General features: G+C 32.7%; 1 protein-coding gene across 1 annotated transcript; it reads right to left on the bottom strand.

The window, feature by feature from the left end:
- Positions 1 to 554: 554 nt before the first annotated feature.
- Smp_169220 (hypothetical protein) lies at positions 555 to 949 on the bottom strand (the record flags this gene model as incomplete). The annotated part of the gene is made up of 2 exons (XM_018799021.1): positions 555 to 733; positions 913 to 949. 2 exons carry the CDS (start codon positions 947 to 949, stop codon positions 555 to 557), a joined length of 216 nt encoding a protein of 71 aa, XP_018650852.1.
- Positions 950 to 17,530: the final 16,581 nt, after the last annotated feature.

Raw genomic sequence — 17,530 nt, 5'->3', positions numbered from 1 at the left:
GATATTTCCTGGAGTTCTAGTGAGAAGCAATGACCAGTGGAGTTCAACCAGGTCTGTTGTGAGATAGTAACTTACTGAAGACAATGGTGGATGTGTCCCACAATATCGTGGGTTGGTTTAAGTTGGACATTAGCACCATTGGATGTCGGCTCAATGGTCTAGAGCTTAAGCGTTCGCGCACGAGATTGATAGGTCCTGGGTTCGAGTTTTCTTGGAGCGGGATCGTGGATACGCACTGCTGAGGAGTCCCACAGTAGGACGAAACGGCCGTTTAGTGCTTCCAGGTTTTCCATGGTGGTCTAGCTTTAACTGACTCATGATCTCAACTATATAAAATTACTAACATCTCCACAAAACCCCCTTGTGATAATCATTTGTTTGTTTATTCTTAGCACTTTCTTTCATTTATCTACATAAGAATATAATAAATATCAAATTTTTAAATCATATAAGATTTCAAATTTATTCATTCATAAAACATTAAAAAAACAACTACAGAATCAATTCTTATACGATTGCCAAATTTTCACTTCAATTTTAATTTCATCTTTTTCTTAACCAAATCTTAAAGTAGTAGGTATTCTTGGAGGTATAAATCTTTGTAAACCATCAGATTTCATTTCATTCAGTAATTTATTCCATAGTAGATATTTGTCAGCTGCCATTGTTAAATATCGTTTCATTGTTAATGGACGTGGTCTTCTGATGTAATTATTTTCAAAGTTAAAGGCATCTGAAATCAAAATGAAAATGTATTATTTTTATTAAGTAGTAAAGTACTTACACTTTATATAAGGACTTTCGTCTAAATTAGAGTGAATAGTTTAACAGTATTTGAGCTCCGAGTTGATGTAAGACATTAAATAGGAATAATATATATTTGTAAAATCTCAGTTGAATGAATGTACTTACACTTTGTACAGATTGAAATAATTTGTATCATTCTCATTATTCCAGTAGTCTTCAACTACGTTTTCACTTAGTTGTCAATAGTAATACTCATAATTAAAATGATTATACCAACTAGAAATGAATATCATTGTTTCATGTACAAAATAGGTAACTATGTCGGAATTTCGTGTTGGATAGAAAATTATTGGACACCTCACCACAGTATTCAACGGTTATATTTTATTGGAGATTAAAGTATTTTAGTACACTACACAGATATTCCGAGTTACTAAATTCATTTAGTATTGTTTGTTTGAATCTTCCCATCGATGTGTTAGGATTGCAACTGGTCAGTCTCTAATTGGCATATGTGCATACTGTGCGTATTGCCTCGATATAGCCTTAATTCGCAAGCATGGTAAGCAGAGATGGATAGTGGCTAGCAGTGGAATCCAAGACGCGCGTTTCGTCCTATTTGGCCGAGTGGATAACGCGATGGCGTTTGAAGCGAGGGTGCTGGGTTCGAGTCCCAGAGTGAACATCAACCCTGAGATGCAGGTACATCCAGATGACGAGTCCCAAATAGGACTAAACGCGCATCCTGGATTCCATTGCTAGCCACTATCCATCTCTGCTTCCGAGTAATTGTTTCAATTATAATTCACTATTTTATAAAAGTTATTTTGTAACCATAAAAAATTTTTTTCTTACAGGATATATTCATCATAAGAATTAAATATTTTGTAAAAGTTAAATGTTTTGAGGTGCTCCATTATTTATTTTAATAAATTGTAAACGATTTATGTTTGATTGATAAAGATCATGTAGTGTGGTGTGAGCTACTTATATCCACATAAGTAGTATATAGTGATTGGCAGGCATAGAATGTATTTCAGTAGAAGATTGATAAGGAAAGAATGGGAAGGAAGCGCAATCGGTGTGAAAATACATGAACAATAATAGTCAGAGAGGATGAACTGATATTTGGCGAAGAAACATTCAAGATTGAGTCAATAGATTGATAATTTGCAAATTAACCATTTACTGTGCGGCTATCAGATTTTAGTGAGATAGTTTGTAATTTGTGCTTCGGTTGTCCCCACTCTTCTTCTTGTATATCTAATATGTCATTATAAAATTGATTGAATCATTGAAGGAATTACTATCAATTCAAGTAAAACCACCTACTTACGTTTATTACTTATATGTCTTATTATTTATTTTCGTTTATTCTGTACAGTTCTCTAGTATTTAGTTCTCTATAAGCTAGATAATTTAATTGTCGATCTATAATAGTTGAAATATACAAATTAGAAAATCAAACACCATTGAATATTATCATCTGAACTATGAATCTTTTTATCACAACTCTTTACAAAGAATGTTATTTCATTGCTGAATAGAAAAAAAACAGTCCTAATTTAGAAATACTTTTTTAATAGTTGAGACCATAAGTCAATTGAAGCTAGACTACTATGGAAAATCTGAAGCATTGGACGGCCATTTCGTCCTGTTGTGGGACTCTTCTGATATTAATCAACTTATGCTCATTAGTGACTGGCTTCAAGAGGTATTTCCTGGTCACTGCTTACCAGTGGAGTTCAACCAGTTAAGTTGTGAGATAGTAACTCACTGAAGACAATGGTGAATGTATCGCTCAATTTCGTGGATCAGTTGAAGTTAGTCATTAACAGCGGTAGGTGCCAGCTTACTGGTCTAGAGGTTAAACGCTCGCGTGCGAGACTGATAGGTCCTGAGTTTGTATCTCGTGAGGAGATGTCGTGGATGCGCACTTCTGAGGAGTCTCATACTAGGACGAAACGACCATCCAGGGATTCCAGGTTTTCCATGATGGTCTATCTACAATTGACTCATGATCTCAACTATTAAAATTAATATAGTATCCACAAAAACCTCTTTTGATATTAAATACTTTTCTACAGATAGAGTTAATGTCAATTATATATATAGATTGAACATTGGCGGCATGTTTAAACATCTGGGCTATCTGTTCCTGTCATCTAGATATTTCAACAAGTTATCTAATTTCGTTTGTTTTAATACATCATTATGCCTATTAATCGCACAACCTATTCAGGTGCGTTTCTGAAAAGTGTAAGACCTTTCGCTGTAAAGGTTATAGAAGGCCTAATTAGAGATATCGTGATTGCTGGCAATATGCAGCGAGAAGAATGTACATTATCTAGATGTCGATTGACTGGGCTTCTAACTTCTAGCCGGCGATCACTCAATATTTATCATCAGGAAGGACGAAGAAGTAAGAAACGGAAACTTGTTGAAGTACTTTGTGCTGAGAATTCCATATTGTACCAAATATATAATATTGAATAAAGCTAATAATAATAAAATAATAAATAAATAAATAGATTTTTATATATTAATGATAATACTTTTGATTGTAGTCTACTTTAAATAAGTAGTTATTCGATTGGAAAAAAAAATTAGTTTTATTGTTTGAATGACCTTTCAGATTATGAATGTATATTTTCTATTATTTATACATTTATATTAAATAGAATAACATTCATAATAAGTAGTATTAAAATAATCAAAAAAAAACAATCAAGGTTTTTTTGTCATTTTTTTTTTTCAAAAAAAAGAAGATAAACATTTCTTCCTTCGATTAATCAATAGATAGATAGATAGATATAGTGTTCTACGTAGAAGGGATTCCTTTTTTAATGACCATAGACACATCAAAATTCAATAGATCAGTTAATAATCTACCATTGTAATCTAATTCTTTTCAAATAATTTTACACATACAGAAAATAGAATTTGTTTGTATATTTAAATATGATATATACAAAAAGAAATAAGATTTTCTATATTTTAAGTTATAAATTCAATGTATAATAAAATAGAGATATTAGTTTAGTTAAGGAAGATTTGATAGCATTCTCATGATAGTATTTGTGCACATATTTATATATACATTTCGACCACTTGATTAGGGTACTATATGTATATATACTTGGGAGTGTTTATGTATTTGAGTGCGTACAAGCGTATGTATGTGTGTGTGTGAGGATAGAATTGAATGGGCATGAATTAAGGTACATTATGTGGTAAGATTTAGCTGAAGAAAAGTAAAAAAAAAGGTGTACTGTCTAATCGATAACATTTTCCTCTTTCTCTCTCTCTCTTTCTTCATAATGAAATGGACAAATAACATCAGAATATAGATAGATCAACCGATTAGTACTTTTGAATCGTAATGGAATAACTTAAAATTTATTCTATTCCGTTTAAAATAAAAATAGAAATCATATCAATGTAACTATGCTAAATTCAAATATTCATATAAAATCGAGAGAAGAACTTTCGAAAAGATATATAATCACGAGGCAAAGGACTAAATGAAGACAGTCAAAGATATATTCAATTACATGTTAGCCTGAAGTAAACACATCCGCATATTGTTATCTTTGAACAATTAATTACGGTGTACATTAGGTTTTTATACTAACCTATTAACAAAATCACAACATAGAACTTTATTCAGGCATAAAGTGACCAGTATAAATGATTGTTCATTTAATGAATAAATAATGTATTGTTTAAAGCCCTGACTTTTTGCTGGAACATAAACATTCATTAAAAAAACGTAACATTACGACAGAAGAATTCGACTAATATCCATTATCGAATATGACTATAGTTATTATTCAAGACAAATAAGGTGGGATAAAACTAAATTGACTACTTTACAATGACTGTATCCAGATATGAAACTTGTCAGTAATATGAACTAAGATGAAACAGGTAACTAGCACTTGATGGTAATCATATTTTTCCAGCATATTTCAGTTGGTGAAGGAAAAATCTGCTCAATTTGAATAAACCTACTTGAATCACACAAGTCAAATATGCTTTTGTGTTAAGAGATTACTTTTAGCAAGTGAAAAGATTTAGAGCATTGAAAAAATCAGAAGGGGGGTTTTGTGGAGAATTCAGTATTTTCATAGTTGAAATCATGAGTCAATTGAAGTTAAACTACCATCGAAAACCTGGAAGCACTGGACGGCCGTTTCGTCCTATTATGGGACTCCTCAGCAGTGCGCATTGAAAAAATGAAAAAAAACTACTTTATATAAAGATATGATTCGATGTTATATAAAGTATTATTGTAAAATAGCAAAAATAAGCATTAGATTCCATGAACTTTTATTGTTATCGTCAGTATTACATACCATCAATTGTATTTTGTTCATCGTATGCATCCTTTTCCTTTTAAATTGATGACTGTAAGTTTTGACAAGCCGTTAGCTTTAAATTGTTTTAAGACACCAGGAATCCCTTAACCATAATCTTTCCTGTTTCATCCTAATATAGCACTCATCTATGGAGCTATTCATTCACAAACCAACACAAGGGATCAAATCCTGGACTTTCGATTTCTGAATTAGCACTTAACCTTGAAAACACTACACTAACATCCAATGGTCTGGATGTCTAACTACAATCAATTCATCATAGTATTCAATCATCTTCATGTACTTGTGGTGAATAACTGTCTCAAATCCGAAACGGTTGGATACCATTGTACACGGTTTCGCACCAGAGCACATAGAATCAAACCTAGAGGTTAGCCATTAGTGAGTACACAATTATTATTATTTTAAAATATTAAATTCCTAATTGAGAAGCGCATGATACAACTGAAACGTACTGTATGGCCGTTTCGTCCTATTGTGGGACTCTTCAGCGGTGGGCATCCACGTCCAGTGCTTCCAGGTTTTCCATAGTGATCTAGCTCCAATTAATTCATGATCTCAACTATTAAAATTATTATAATGTCCGCAAAACCCCTTCTTAATCATCACCTAAGTTAACCATGCGGAAAAGATTATTTTAAAGAGTAGTATTATTGGTTACCTTTTTAATAAAGACCGATTAATATTTACTATTTTCAGATGGTTATTTGAATTTAGTTTATTAATTTACAAAGATAATCGACTGATATCATAATTTATATAGCATCCTTTTAAATAAATCCTTAATTTTCTTATAGTCTAGATGAAAATAGATTTCAAATGAATATATATATATATATATATATATACGCCCGATGACAACAATTCATACTTCAAAAATAATTCATAGATGGTTAACAATATAATATTCATTGAATTAAGATAGCGGTGAGAAGTGATCAACAGGAAACTCTGAACCCGGGTTTCGTGCTACTTGGCACTTGTCAGCAACGTGTACATGTAATCTTGAGGGAACTGCTGCTTCCTGATGGATTCAACCCCGTTTCACCCAGCTTCACAGTCAGAGATATTACCACTGAGCTATCCAGGCTGCGACCGATCAATAGCATTCGGGCTGCACTAAGAAGAACTTGACACACATGACATTGATCACCACCCAGTGATCAGTCATTTGTGAATGTTCATTCAATTATTCCATAGAGTGTTATTATGAATTAACTTGAAGTTAATTTATTCAAATCATAATATAAATATAGGGTATTTTTCTTTTACAGTTTATTCATTATCTATCCTCTACACATTGAATCATTAGTATTTTGTCTAAATTTATTTATCAAATCCATTGAATGATCAATCTGATAATAAATTAATCAATTACATTTGATTTATTAATTGATTTTACTGTTTTCTCTTTACCTCATTATGTAATCGATAAAAAGTGATACATTTTATTATTGCTGAATTGTTTTTATTAAGCCTATCTTGCCTTCCAGTGTTAGATATTAAGTACTTACAAAAACAATCTTTAATTAATTACTACAAATTATTACTTTGTATTAACTATTAAACATAAGTTTTATTTATCAGTAGTATAAAAATGTAAATCACAAATGGCTATATATCTGTTGCTTTGAAAATTAAAATATCTTTTTTGCATTAAGAGATTTTTTCAGGGAAGTGTAACCATTTACTGTATATTTCATATTTAATTTCCGTTACCATCTAAAGTTTATATAAGACTATCATTTCATTTAATGATTACAACTTTCTAAACATTAAAAATTGATTTTCAGTGGTAAAATGTAATATATATAGAGCTAGTTTAGTTGGGAGTAAAATAGTTGCATAATGAACTGATTAAAGATAGAAATTCAGTTTATGAGATTCCAGCACAATGATGAGTAGGCATAATGTTCACAGTAAGTCATGAAGCTTCTAGGGTTACTTGCCATATTTCGTGCTAGATGTGTACTATTTCGTCTGAGAATAAACTGTTATACAGTGATCACTAGATTTACACTTATTCTCCAGCTTAAATCAGTGTGTAATGAAAATAACTAATAAAATTACTAGTTAAATAAGTCGATAAAAAAATCGTTCATCTTCAGGATAAGAGAATAGAGTTATACAGATACAATTAAACAGTCCCATCATTTCTTACTTATATACTTCAACTAATAAAAATTGGACTGATGTAAAACACTCATATTTTTCAAAGTGTATATGTATTAGTAAATGTGTGATAGATCAAATCGAGACTGCACAATATCCATTAGATTTTTAGATCTTCATGTACTCTGATAAAATATAAGAGCTTTCTGGTAAATGTGATTTATATAAAGTTACTCCTGTCGTTTATTTTTAAGATTTATACTTAAAAAAGTATTATATTTACTTTCTTTTCTCATTTGATCAGCCTTCGAAGTATATCCTTGCTCGATATTATTGTGAAAAATTATATCAGAAGGGATTTTGTGAATATTCTAGTAGTTTTATATAGTTGAGATCATAAATCAATTGAAGCTAAAACATCATGAAGAACCTGTAAGCACTGGACGGCTGTTTCGTCCGATTGTGGGACTCCTCAGCAGTGCACGTCCACGATACTGCCTAACGAGATTCGAGCCTAGGACCTATCAGTCTCGCGGGGGAGTGCTTAACCTCTAGACCATTGAGCCGATACCCGACGATGTTAATGTCTGACTTCAAGTAACTCAACTATTAAAATTACTATAATATCCACAAAACTCCTTCTCATATTAATCAACATATGCTCACTAGTGACTGGCTTCAAGAGATATTTCCTGGAGTTCTAGTGAGAAGCAGTGACCAGTGGAGTTCAACCAGGTTTGTTGTGAGATAGTAACTCACTATGATAATGGTGGATGTGTCGCTCAATTTTGTAGATCGATTGAAGTTAGTCATGAACACCGTTGGATGTCGGCTCAGTAGTGTAAAGCTTAAGTGCTCGCGCGCGAGACTGATAGGTCCTGTTTTGGGATCTCGTGAGGCGGGATCGTGGATGTGCACTGCTGAGGAGCCCCATACTAGGACGAAACGGCCGTCCAGTGCTTTCAGATTTTCCATGGTGATCTATATTCAGTTGACTCATGAACTCAACTATTAAAAAATATTTATATTCCATAAATAATATCATTCTTTCTTAGCTTGCTATACTTAATGAAAACTGAAATGAAATAACTGTATTCTCAAGAAAACAAACAGCTCTCGTATAACATAGGTTTGCATATATTAGTTGAATATAATCCTATCAAATTATGATACATAACAGTTATTCAGCTATCATTCTAAAATGAATAAAAATTATGTTACAAAAGATATTCTTCATAGTGATCTCTCCTATTCTGATTATCAGTATTCATGTGGAGATACGTTTTTGAACAAATTAAGTTTATTTGTGATTTTAAATCTATCATTCATTAGTTATTTAGTTAAAACAACAATATAACATACAAACGTCAGTCATACAAACAAGCTTAAACCAGTGAGGAAAAAACAATCTTAATGCATATTGATCAACTGGTACTAGGGAGAACTGCTTAGTTAAATCCTTTGGATTTTGTTACTATAGGTGATCACAAGGTCACAGTTACATCGAGAACAAAAAATGAAGACATAGAACATTGATTTTCAGTCAGTGAAATTAATTGACATATTTTTTCCACGGTTAAACAAATGTATTTTATTTATCTGAAAGTAAACAGATATGGAGAAAAGTTTCAATGTGGACGGAAATTAGTTCAATATATCAATTGTGACATCCGACGTTTACCATATTCATGTTTCAACTGTTTAAAACAGGTCAAGTATATTATTAAAAATACTAGTAAAATTTTAAGATGATAAATATTTAGTTCACGATGTTATTTTGTCTTGTTTAGTTTATCGCTTTTTTTTAATGATAACAAGAAGCTCAACTGGGAGTCTCATATCGCGAACTGACTTTTATCTGCATTGCTTATTGGCATATGTGCATCCTGTGCAGATTGCCTCGATATTTCCATAAGTCACAAGTATTATGAGCAAAGACGAATGATGGATGGCAGTGGAATTCAGGATGCGCGTTTCGTCCCATTTGGGACTCGTCAGCTGGATGTGATAGCATCCCACAGTCACAAATAGGATGGAATGTGAGTCCTGGATTCCATTTCTAGCCGCTATCTATAATTGTATCTTAAATTGTAATAGTTATATAACCAAGTTAGTATGTGATGTAAAACTTTAAACCATTCGTCTTCATCAATACTACCATATAATAAGAATCTCAATAGGAAGTCAATAAAATTATTTATATTTTGTGTAATCAAATCATACAGTATAATTTCAATAACGTCATATCGATGATAAATTTTATTCATAGAATAAAATTTATTCGTAAACTGTGATTAGTTAGTATGATTTAGTAGGTTTATGAATAACACTATGGTAATTACAAAAAAATGGACTGTACTGTGATTCTCTATTTGATTAAAAGTTATTTGTATGATCTTTATAGTATATATCAATGTTCTTTTTTTGAATAATTTGGAAATATACCATGTGAATTCATTTTTAACTAACCGTTAAAATTGCCTATCAACTATTTTAGTGTGGTCTACTTATATCCATATAAGTAGTATATGGCGATGGTCAGACATATAATGTATTTTGGCAGAAGGCTGATAAAGAAAGAACTGAAATGAAGCGCAATTGGTGGGAAAATGCATGAACAATGGAATTAGAGAAGATGGACTGATATTTACAGAAGGAACAGTAAAGATTGGAACAATTGGTTGTTATTTTGCAAATTAACTGTTTACTGTATGATTATCAGAATTTAGTGAGATAGTCTGTAATTTGTGCTTAAATACATTCGATTGTCCCCACTCGTGTTCTTACTCTCTACACTATGATTGTACACAATATTGTAATGTATTTTAATCCTACAAACTATTCAACCCTATACTAATTCTTATTCCTTGTCATTCATTAATCTATATTCCAACCTTTTTATGATGATTTAAAATGTAAAAAAATTTGTTTAAATAAAATTATTATACTCAATGGTTTCATTTTCCATGAATAGTTTGATCTTATAGATTAAGTAAATAAATTTCTTGTTTAAAATAACTAAGTTGAAAAGAGTTGGTCAATTGATTTTTTAGAATGAAGTATAAACTATTGTAAATAAATAGTTTTCATGTAAATAAAGTGGACAGTAACCAAGGTAACAACATATATATATATATATATTGATGGCATGAAGTAATTCAGTCTTTTAAATTAAACAAATATACGATAAAGTATTTATTGAACTATATAGTTTCATATTATAGATGAATGGCATTTAAGATGCTCAAATAATATTATTCCGTAGAACCTCCATTAGGCCAGCTTTAAAATATTTGGTACTAAAAACCATTGAATATTTTTTAAGATTCAATGAATAATAAAGATGCTATTTTAGAAATTCAAAACAATGGTTCCCTTTGATAAATTTGAACAGAGAAATAAGAAGACAAATTTTGTGAGATAGTACCATTTCGTGCTTTCTCGTCAGTCACATACAAGCAACATGTTATTCGTGTAAATACAGTTTTGAAGATAAGGTCAAAATTTCTTATTTAGCATGACATTCACTCACTAGAACCATGGTAAACAAAGGTCAACGTACAGTTGTTTTTGAACACACAAAGTTGGACTTTTCCGACCAATCAAGATAGCTTCGAGTAGTTTGAGTGTGTGTGGGTTTTGATGACATGTCACAACTCTAAAGGCTGATTTTGGGTCAATTTGATGACCACTCATCATTAGATGTTTTGCAATGGACGAGGCTGGGTTTCTTGATCGATCTTGAGATGACGGGCTAGGTGGATGAATCATGGATTTGATTAACCATCTTGGAATATGTTCCCCTATCCTGTCCTCCAATCGGCGATCTGTCCTACCTAAGTAACTTTCTCCGCAGTTACATGTGAATTGGTAAATACAGTGGGATTTGGACTGAATCGGTCTTGGAGACTTGATAGGGTTAACTGAGATCGACTGAGTTGTTGTGATAAGCCTCAGATTAGCTGCATTGAAGGTCTTTTTTATTGCAGCTGCAGTCTGTTTGGTTGTAATTTTCATGCAATGATCACCCTTGAAAGGTAACTGTAGGTATACTGGTTTCTTGGGCACATCCGTTGCTATCAGTTTCGTCGTATTTGTGTTCTGATGACCAATAAACGTTTCAGGATATCCGTTTAATTTAAGTGTCTCAGTAATAAACTTAAATTCGTCGTCCAATGTATCTACAGTGCAGATTCTACTTGCCCGAGCGAATAAAGTTTTGACAATAGAACGTTTATATTGTATGGGGCAGAAACTAGTGAAGTGGAGGTACTGTCCTGACCAGGTGGGTTTGTGATGTACTCTGCGTCTGACCGATCCGTCTGGACGGCGATGAAGCAGGATGTCGAGGAAAGCTAGTTCATTATTGTTTTCTTCCTCATAAGTGACTTTCAGATTCGGGTGAATTGCATTAAATAAATCATTGACTTGATTAATATCTGTAGACTGTGGTAATATGACAAGAATATCGTCGACATATCGTTTGTAAAGTGTAATACCATCAATGAAGTGACTCACTTGCCTTTCTATCATTCCCATGAATATGTTTGCTAAAACAGGTCCGAGAGGGCTTCCCATAGCCACTCCATCGATTTGCATATATGCTTTACCTTGGAAATAGAATTTTATATTCTTTGTGCACAGCAAAATTAGATCTCGAAGATAGGTAGTAGGAATGGGTATTCTTATGTTGTGTGAAGTTATGAAATCACAAATAAATTCCACAGTTACTTCGAGAGGTACATTTGTGAACAAAGAGTTTACATCGAAAGAACACATCCGACTATTAGAAATATTCAAGTGTTCCAAGGTTGGGAGAAGTTCAAAAGAATCAATGACAGTATGTGTCGACAGTTGTTTACAAACAGGATCCAAAATTCCTTTCAACCACTTTGCTAGCTTATGGTATGGTGAATTTATCATGGACAAAATTGGTCTCATAGGTGTTCCAGGCTTATGCAGTTTCGGTAAGCCATACATTTCTGGTGTGCATGTACCAATGGGCTTGAGCATTTTATAATGGGCCTCGGTGATAAAACCGTGAAGCATGAGTAGATGTAGTTCTCGGCATATTTGTTTTTCGACCAACTTCACGTTATCGATCTGTGAATCTGATTTAAATTTAGCAGAGTCTGAGAGGATCTAACTTCAATCTTGACAAGGTTCACCTAGAAGCTCTTTCAATGGGACTAAACTACAAAGTACCACCGAAAAGAATCGACAAGAATTTGGTGGACGCCAATTTCGAAAACCTCTACAGCCAGTTCTCAAATTTGACTCCAACATCAGTTGAGAATGAGGCATGGTTCAAAGCCAAATTAGTTGATATATCCCAGCAATTTCCAAACACTCCAATCAGCCAAAAATCTTGTCTAACGAATGAGCACAGGGAAGCATTGAAGGAACTTAAGAACAATTCCACAATAACAATCTCCAAACCAGACAAAGGTTCCGGTGTTGTAGTCATGAATAAGGAGGACTACATAACCAAAATTAACGTGATCCTCTCAGACTCTGCTAAATTTAAATCAGATTCACAGATCGATAACGTGAAGTTGGTCGAAAAACAAATGTGCCGAGAACTACATCTACTCATGCTTCACGGTTTTATCACCGAGGCCCATTATAAAATGCTCAAGCCCATTGGTACATGCACACCAGAAATGTATGGCTTACCGAAACTGCATAAGCCTGGAACACCTATGAGACCAATTTTGTCCATGATAAATTCACCATACCATAAGCTAGCAAAATGGTTGAAAGGAATTTTGGATCCTGTTTGTAAACAACTGTCGACACATACTGTCATTGATTCTTTTGAACTTCTCCCAACCTTGGAACACTTGAATATTTCTAATAGTCGGATGTGTTCTTTCGATGTAAACTCTTTGTTCACAAATGTACCTCTCGAAGAAACTGTGGAATTTATTTGTGATTTCATAACTTCACACAACATAAGAATACCCATTCCTACTACCTATCTTCGAGATCTAATTTTGCTGTGCACAAAGAATATAAAATTCTATTTCCAAGGTAAAGCATATATGCAAATCGATGGAGTGGCTATGGGAAGCCCTCTCGGACCTGTTTTAGCAAACATATTCATGGGAATGATAGAAAGGCAAGTGAGTCACTTCATTGATGGTATTACACTTTACAAACGATATGTCGACGATATTCTTGTCATATTACCACAGTCTACAGATATTAATCAAGTCAATGATTTATTTAATGCAATTCACCCGAATCTGAAAGTCACTTATGAGGAAGAAAACAATAATGAACTAGCTTTCCTCGACATCCTGCTCCATCGCCGTCCAGACGGATCGATCAGACGCAGAGTACATCGCAAACCCACCTGGTCGGGACAGTACCTCCACTTCACTAGTTTCTGCCCCATACAATATAAACGTTCTATTGTCAAAACTTTATTCACTCGGGCAAGTACAATCTGCACTGTAGATACATTGGACGACGAATTTAAGTTTATTACTGTGACACTTAAATTAAACGGATATCCTGAAACGTTTATTGGTCATCAGAACACAAATACGACGAAACTGATAGCAACGGATGTGCCCAAGAAACCAGTATACCTACAGTTACCTTTCAAAGGTGATCATTGCATGAAAATTACAACCAAACAGACTGCAGCTGCAATAAAAAAGACCTTCAATGCAGCTAATCTGAGGCTTATCACAACAACTCAATCGATCTCAGTTAACCCTATCAAGTCTCCAAGACCGATTCAGTCCAAATCCCACTGTATTTACCAATTCACATGTAACTGCGGAGAAAGTTACTTAGGTAGGACAGATCGCCGATTGGAGGACAGGATAGGGGAACATATTCCAAGATGGTTAATCAAATCCATGATTCATCCACCTAGCCCGTCATCTCAAGATCGATCAAGAAACCCAGCCTCGTCCATTGCAAAACATCTAATGATGAGTGGTCATCAAATTGACCCAAAATCAGCCTTTAGAGTTGTGACATGTCATCAAAACCCACACACACTCAAACTACTCGAAGCTATCTTGATTGGTCGGAAAAGTCCAACTTTGTGTGTTCAAAAACAACTGTACGTTGACCTTTGTTTACCATGGTTCTAGTGAGTGAATGTCATGCTAAATAAGAAATTTTGACCTTATCTTCAAAACTGTATTTACACGAATAACATGTTGCTTGTATGTGACTGACGAGAAAGCACGAAATGGTACTATCTCACAAAATTTGTCTTCTCATTTCTCTGTTCAAAAATGCTATTGATTGTACTTTGCCGATTCACATTTAAGTTTGATTCGTAATGTCTTCAAATTACTACTTTCAATCTCATTTGGCGTTCATTCGTAACTAACAGTTATAACTTGTTTAAATATGGCTACTTGTTACAGTGACGACATCATGGTTCATTTTATTTGATTTAAGGTTACGGTGATCCATGTGCGAATGAGAGTGTAGTTAGTTCTCTAAGGCGTGAAGATACATCCTGCTGACGATTATCGTTGGACACGGTAAGTAGATCGAACACTTAACAGATTTTTATTCATCTTCAAGGATATTTGAATTTTAAATTATGCTTTCCGTTTCTATGTTAAATTTTGATGTTAACTCAGGTTTATCATTGATTCTGCAGTGGGCTTGATTTGGAAAATTCTTGCTATGGTTTTACCATTAGCTTTGATTTGATTGCTTGGTTTGTATATTGATTAATGTTTATCAAATTTCGAATTTTCAGTTCCCAATTTGGCGAATTCCAAAGTAGAAAGCACCAAAGATCAATGTTATACTTTTATTACCGTAATCGGATTTGTATTAACAGTATCACAGTCTTTTAAATATTTTTGGTTGCTTCTTTGTGCTTCATTCAAAACAAATATTGTTACTCCTGAGGCTTCTTGTTGCAATATTACATATCTAATAAAAGCTGTTCTATTAAAATAACCTGCATGTTTATATTGTAAAACTTATAATGTTAGATTAAATTAGGCTATAAACGCACACCATATGATGATGACTTAGTCGTCTAGAATTACAGCGCTCACCTCAAGACAGAAAGTCTTGGGTTCGATTTTCTGTGATAGGGTGGTGGAAGAGCATTGGTACAGGTGAGCCCTATATTAGGATGAAAAGGCTGTTCAATACTTCATGGTCTCTAATGACTGTTTAGTTGACACTAGTACACGATATAAACTATGAAAAATTCTCAAATTTATTTGAAAGAATGATTTATGGCGTGGTTTGTCCTAGAAGTTAAACTTTTTTCCCATACATCTATATGAACAGTCTATTTCACACATAAATAGCTAGTGCCGGTCTTGTTGGCATTGAGACTTTCATATGGTGTTGGATCTTGATGACACTTAGAATAATTCATCAATTTGAATTGAATTAAAAGTGAATTAATTCAATGAATGTCATTGAATTACTCTTTTTTGAATTGGTTATAACTAAAAATTCAAAAATATTGAATATCGTGATAGAATTATTTTTATGTTCAAAATAGTTATACTTTGTTTATACTGATTCTAATGAAACAAAAAAAATGTTTACTTTCATAACCTAACATTTTGTTTGTCCACCTGAGTGACATAGATTAGAAAAAGTAAAGTAATTGTGGACAAAGATGGAATAAATAATTTCTTTTTTTTTTTAATATTCAGAACAGAAGATTTATTCATCCAGTGAACCATGTATTTTTTTTGTTCAATATAAACAATTCAATTGATTAAAAGATCAACATTGGAGAAAATTCAAACTGATTAAACAATGTTAACCTTTTTAAATCTATATTACATATATATGTATATTACTTAAATGACCGTTTAGTAATATTCATATCAGCAACAAATAGATATATAATCCGTAAATAAGATGTTAATATTGAATAAATAATTACTGACTATAAAGAGGATATAATTTTTGTCAGGGGAATGGGGGATGGTTATTATCATGAATCTAGTGTTTTCAATCAGGATGACCTGAATTGATTCAATTTGTGGATGGTATATCAGTGTAACGAATAAACAGAAAATCGAGGTATATATATATATATATATATATATATATATATATATAGTATTATCACAAATCTTCAACGATATGTGATTTTTAATGGATTCTCTAACGTTTTCATAGGTTCTTACTGAAATCTATCGTTAAGAGCTAAATAAGTTTTTCATGTGAATCGAATTATGCAAAATTTGTGAAGAAAAGTCTTAATGTCAGTAAAATATATGATCAACAAATCAAAAATAATTGTAATAGTTGAGATCATGAATCAATTGAAGTCATGAGTTTGAATCTCGTCAGGCGGGGTCGTGGATGCGCACTGCTGAAGAGTACCACAATAGGACGAAACGGCCGTCCAGTGTTTCCAGGTTTTCTGTGGTGGTTAGCTTCAATTGACTCATGATCTTAACTATTAAAATTACTATAATATCCACAAACCCCTTTCTAACAAAAATCAAAAATAGTCTATTTGTTCTCATTTGAATTAAAAATTTGTTGATTATACATTAACAAACGAATTGAATTGTTAATCCAGTTGGATATAAGCGTTTTTAGAAAATTAATTTATTCAAAATTAAGTGGATGTATAAACAGTTTAAATAAAAGGAATGTGTAAAAAGGACAATTTAATCTATTGCAAGCGTAAATAATATGAAAATAAGGTAATCTTAAATTGTTTATATGCTCATACTAATTTATTGACATAACGATGTATATATCTGTAAACTAAATATTGAGACAGTTTGATTGCTTAAGTAATTAAGATATTGATATTTTATAACAGAAGCGAACTGATAAGAGACAGATATGTTAGACGGCGAAAAGGAATCGATAAAAATCCCTCGTATTTAGGTTAATTCTGGGTTTCTGCTTTTTCAAAATAATGGTTAATTTGAAGTCGGCGTCAACTAATATCAATCAGAGAGATCGTTACTGAGCTATTCGGCTGCGATTAGAATCCTATAGGTCTTAAATGTTTATAGAGAATGTTTGCCAACAAGTAGTAAATATCATATTTTTTTCAAAATTGCTGATCAAATTTCATTGGTAAAAATATACTACACGAGATGTCGGACTACTTAAATTTGTAAACAGTTTACAAATTGATCACTAGAATTGTGTCAACTCGAAAGACTTGATAGATATGACACTGGTTAGTACTTGGTAATCGGTCAGTCCAGGTCATCATACATTATTCTAATGCTAACAGAGGGAAAATTAACTATATATAAAGCAAAATGGATCGAAATTAGTAATACCAATGAAACTGAAAAACA

The sequence above is a fragment of the Schistosoma mansoni genome, chromosome 3 (assembly GCF_000237925.1).
Source record: "Schistosoma mansoni strain Puerto Rico chromosome 3, complete genome".
Lineage (NCBI taxonomy): Eukaryota > Metazoa > Platyhelminthes > Trematoda > Strigeidida > Schistosomatidae > Schistosoma > Schistosoma mansoni.
Note: the sequence above shows the minus strand (reverse complement) of the source record. Positions and strands in the feature narration are given on the sequence as shown.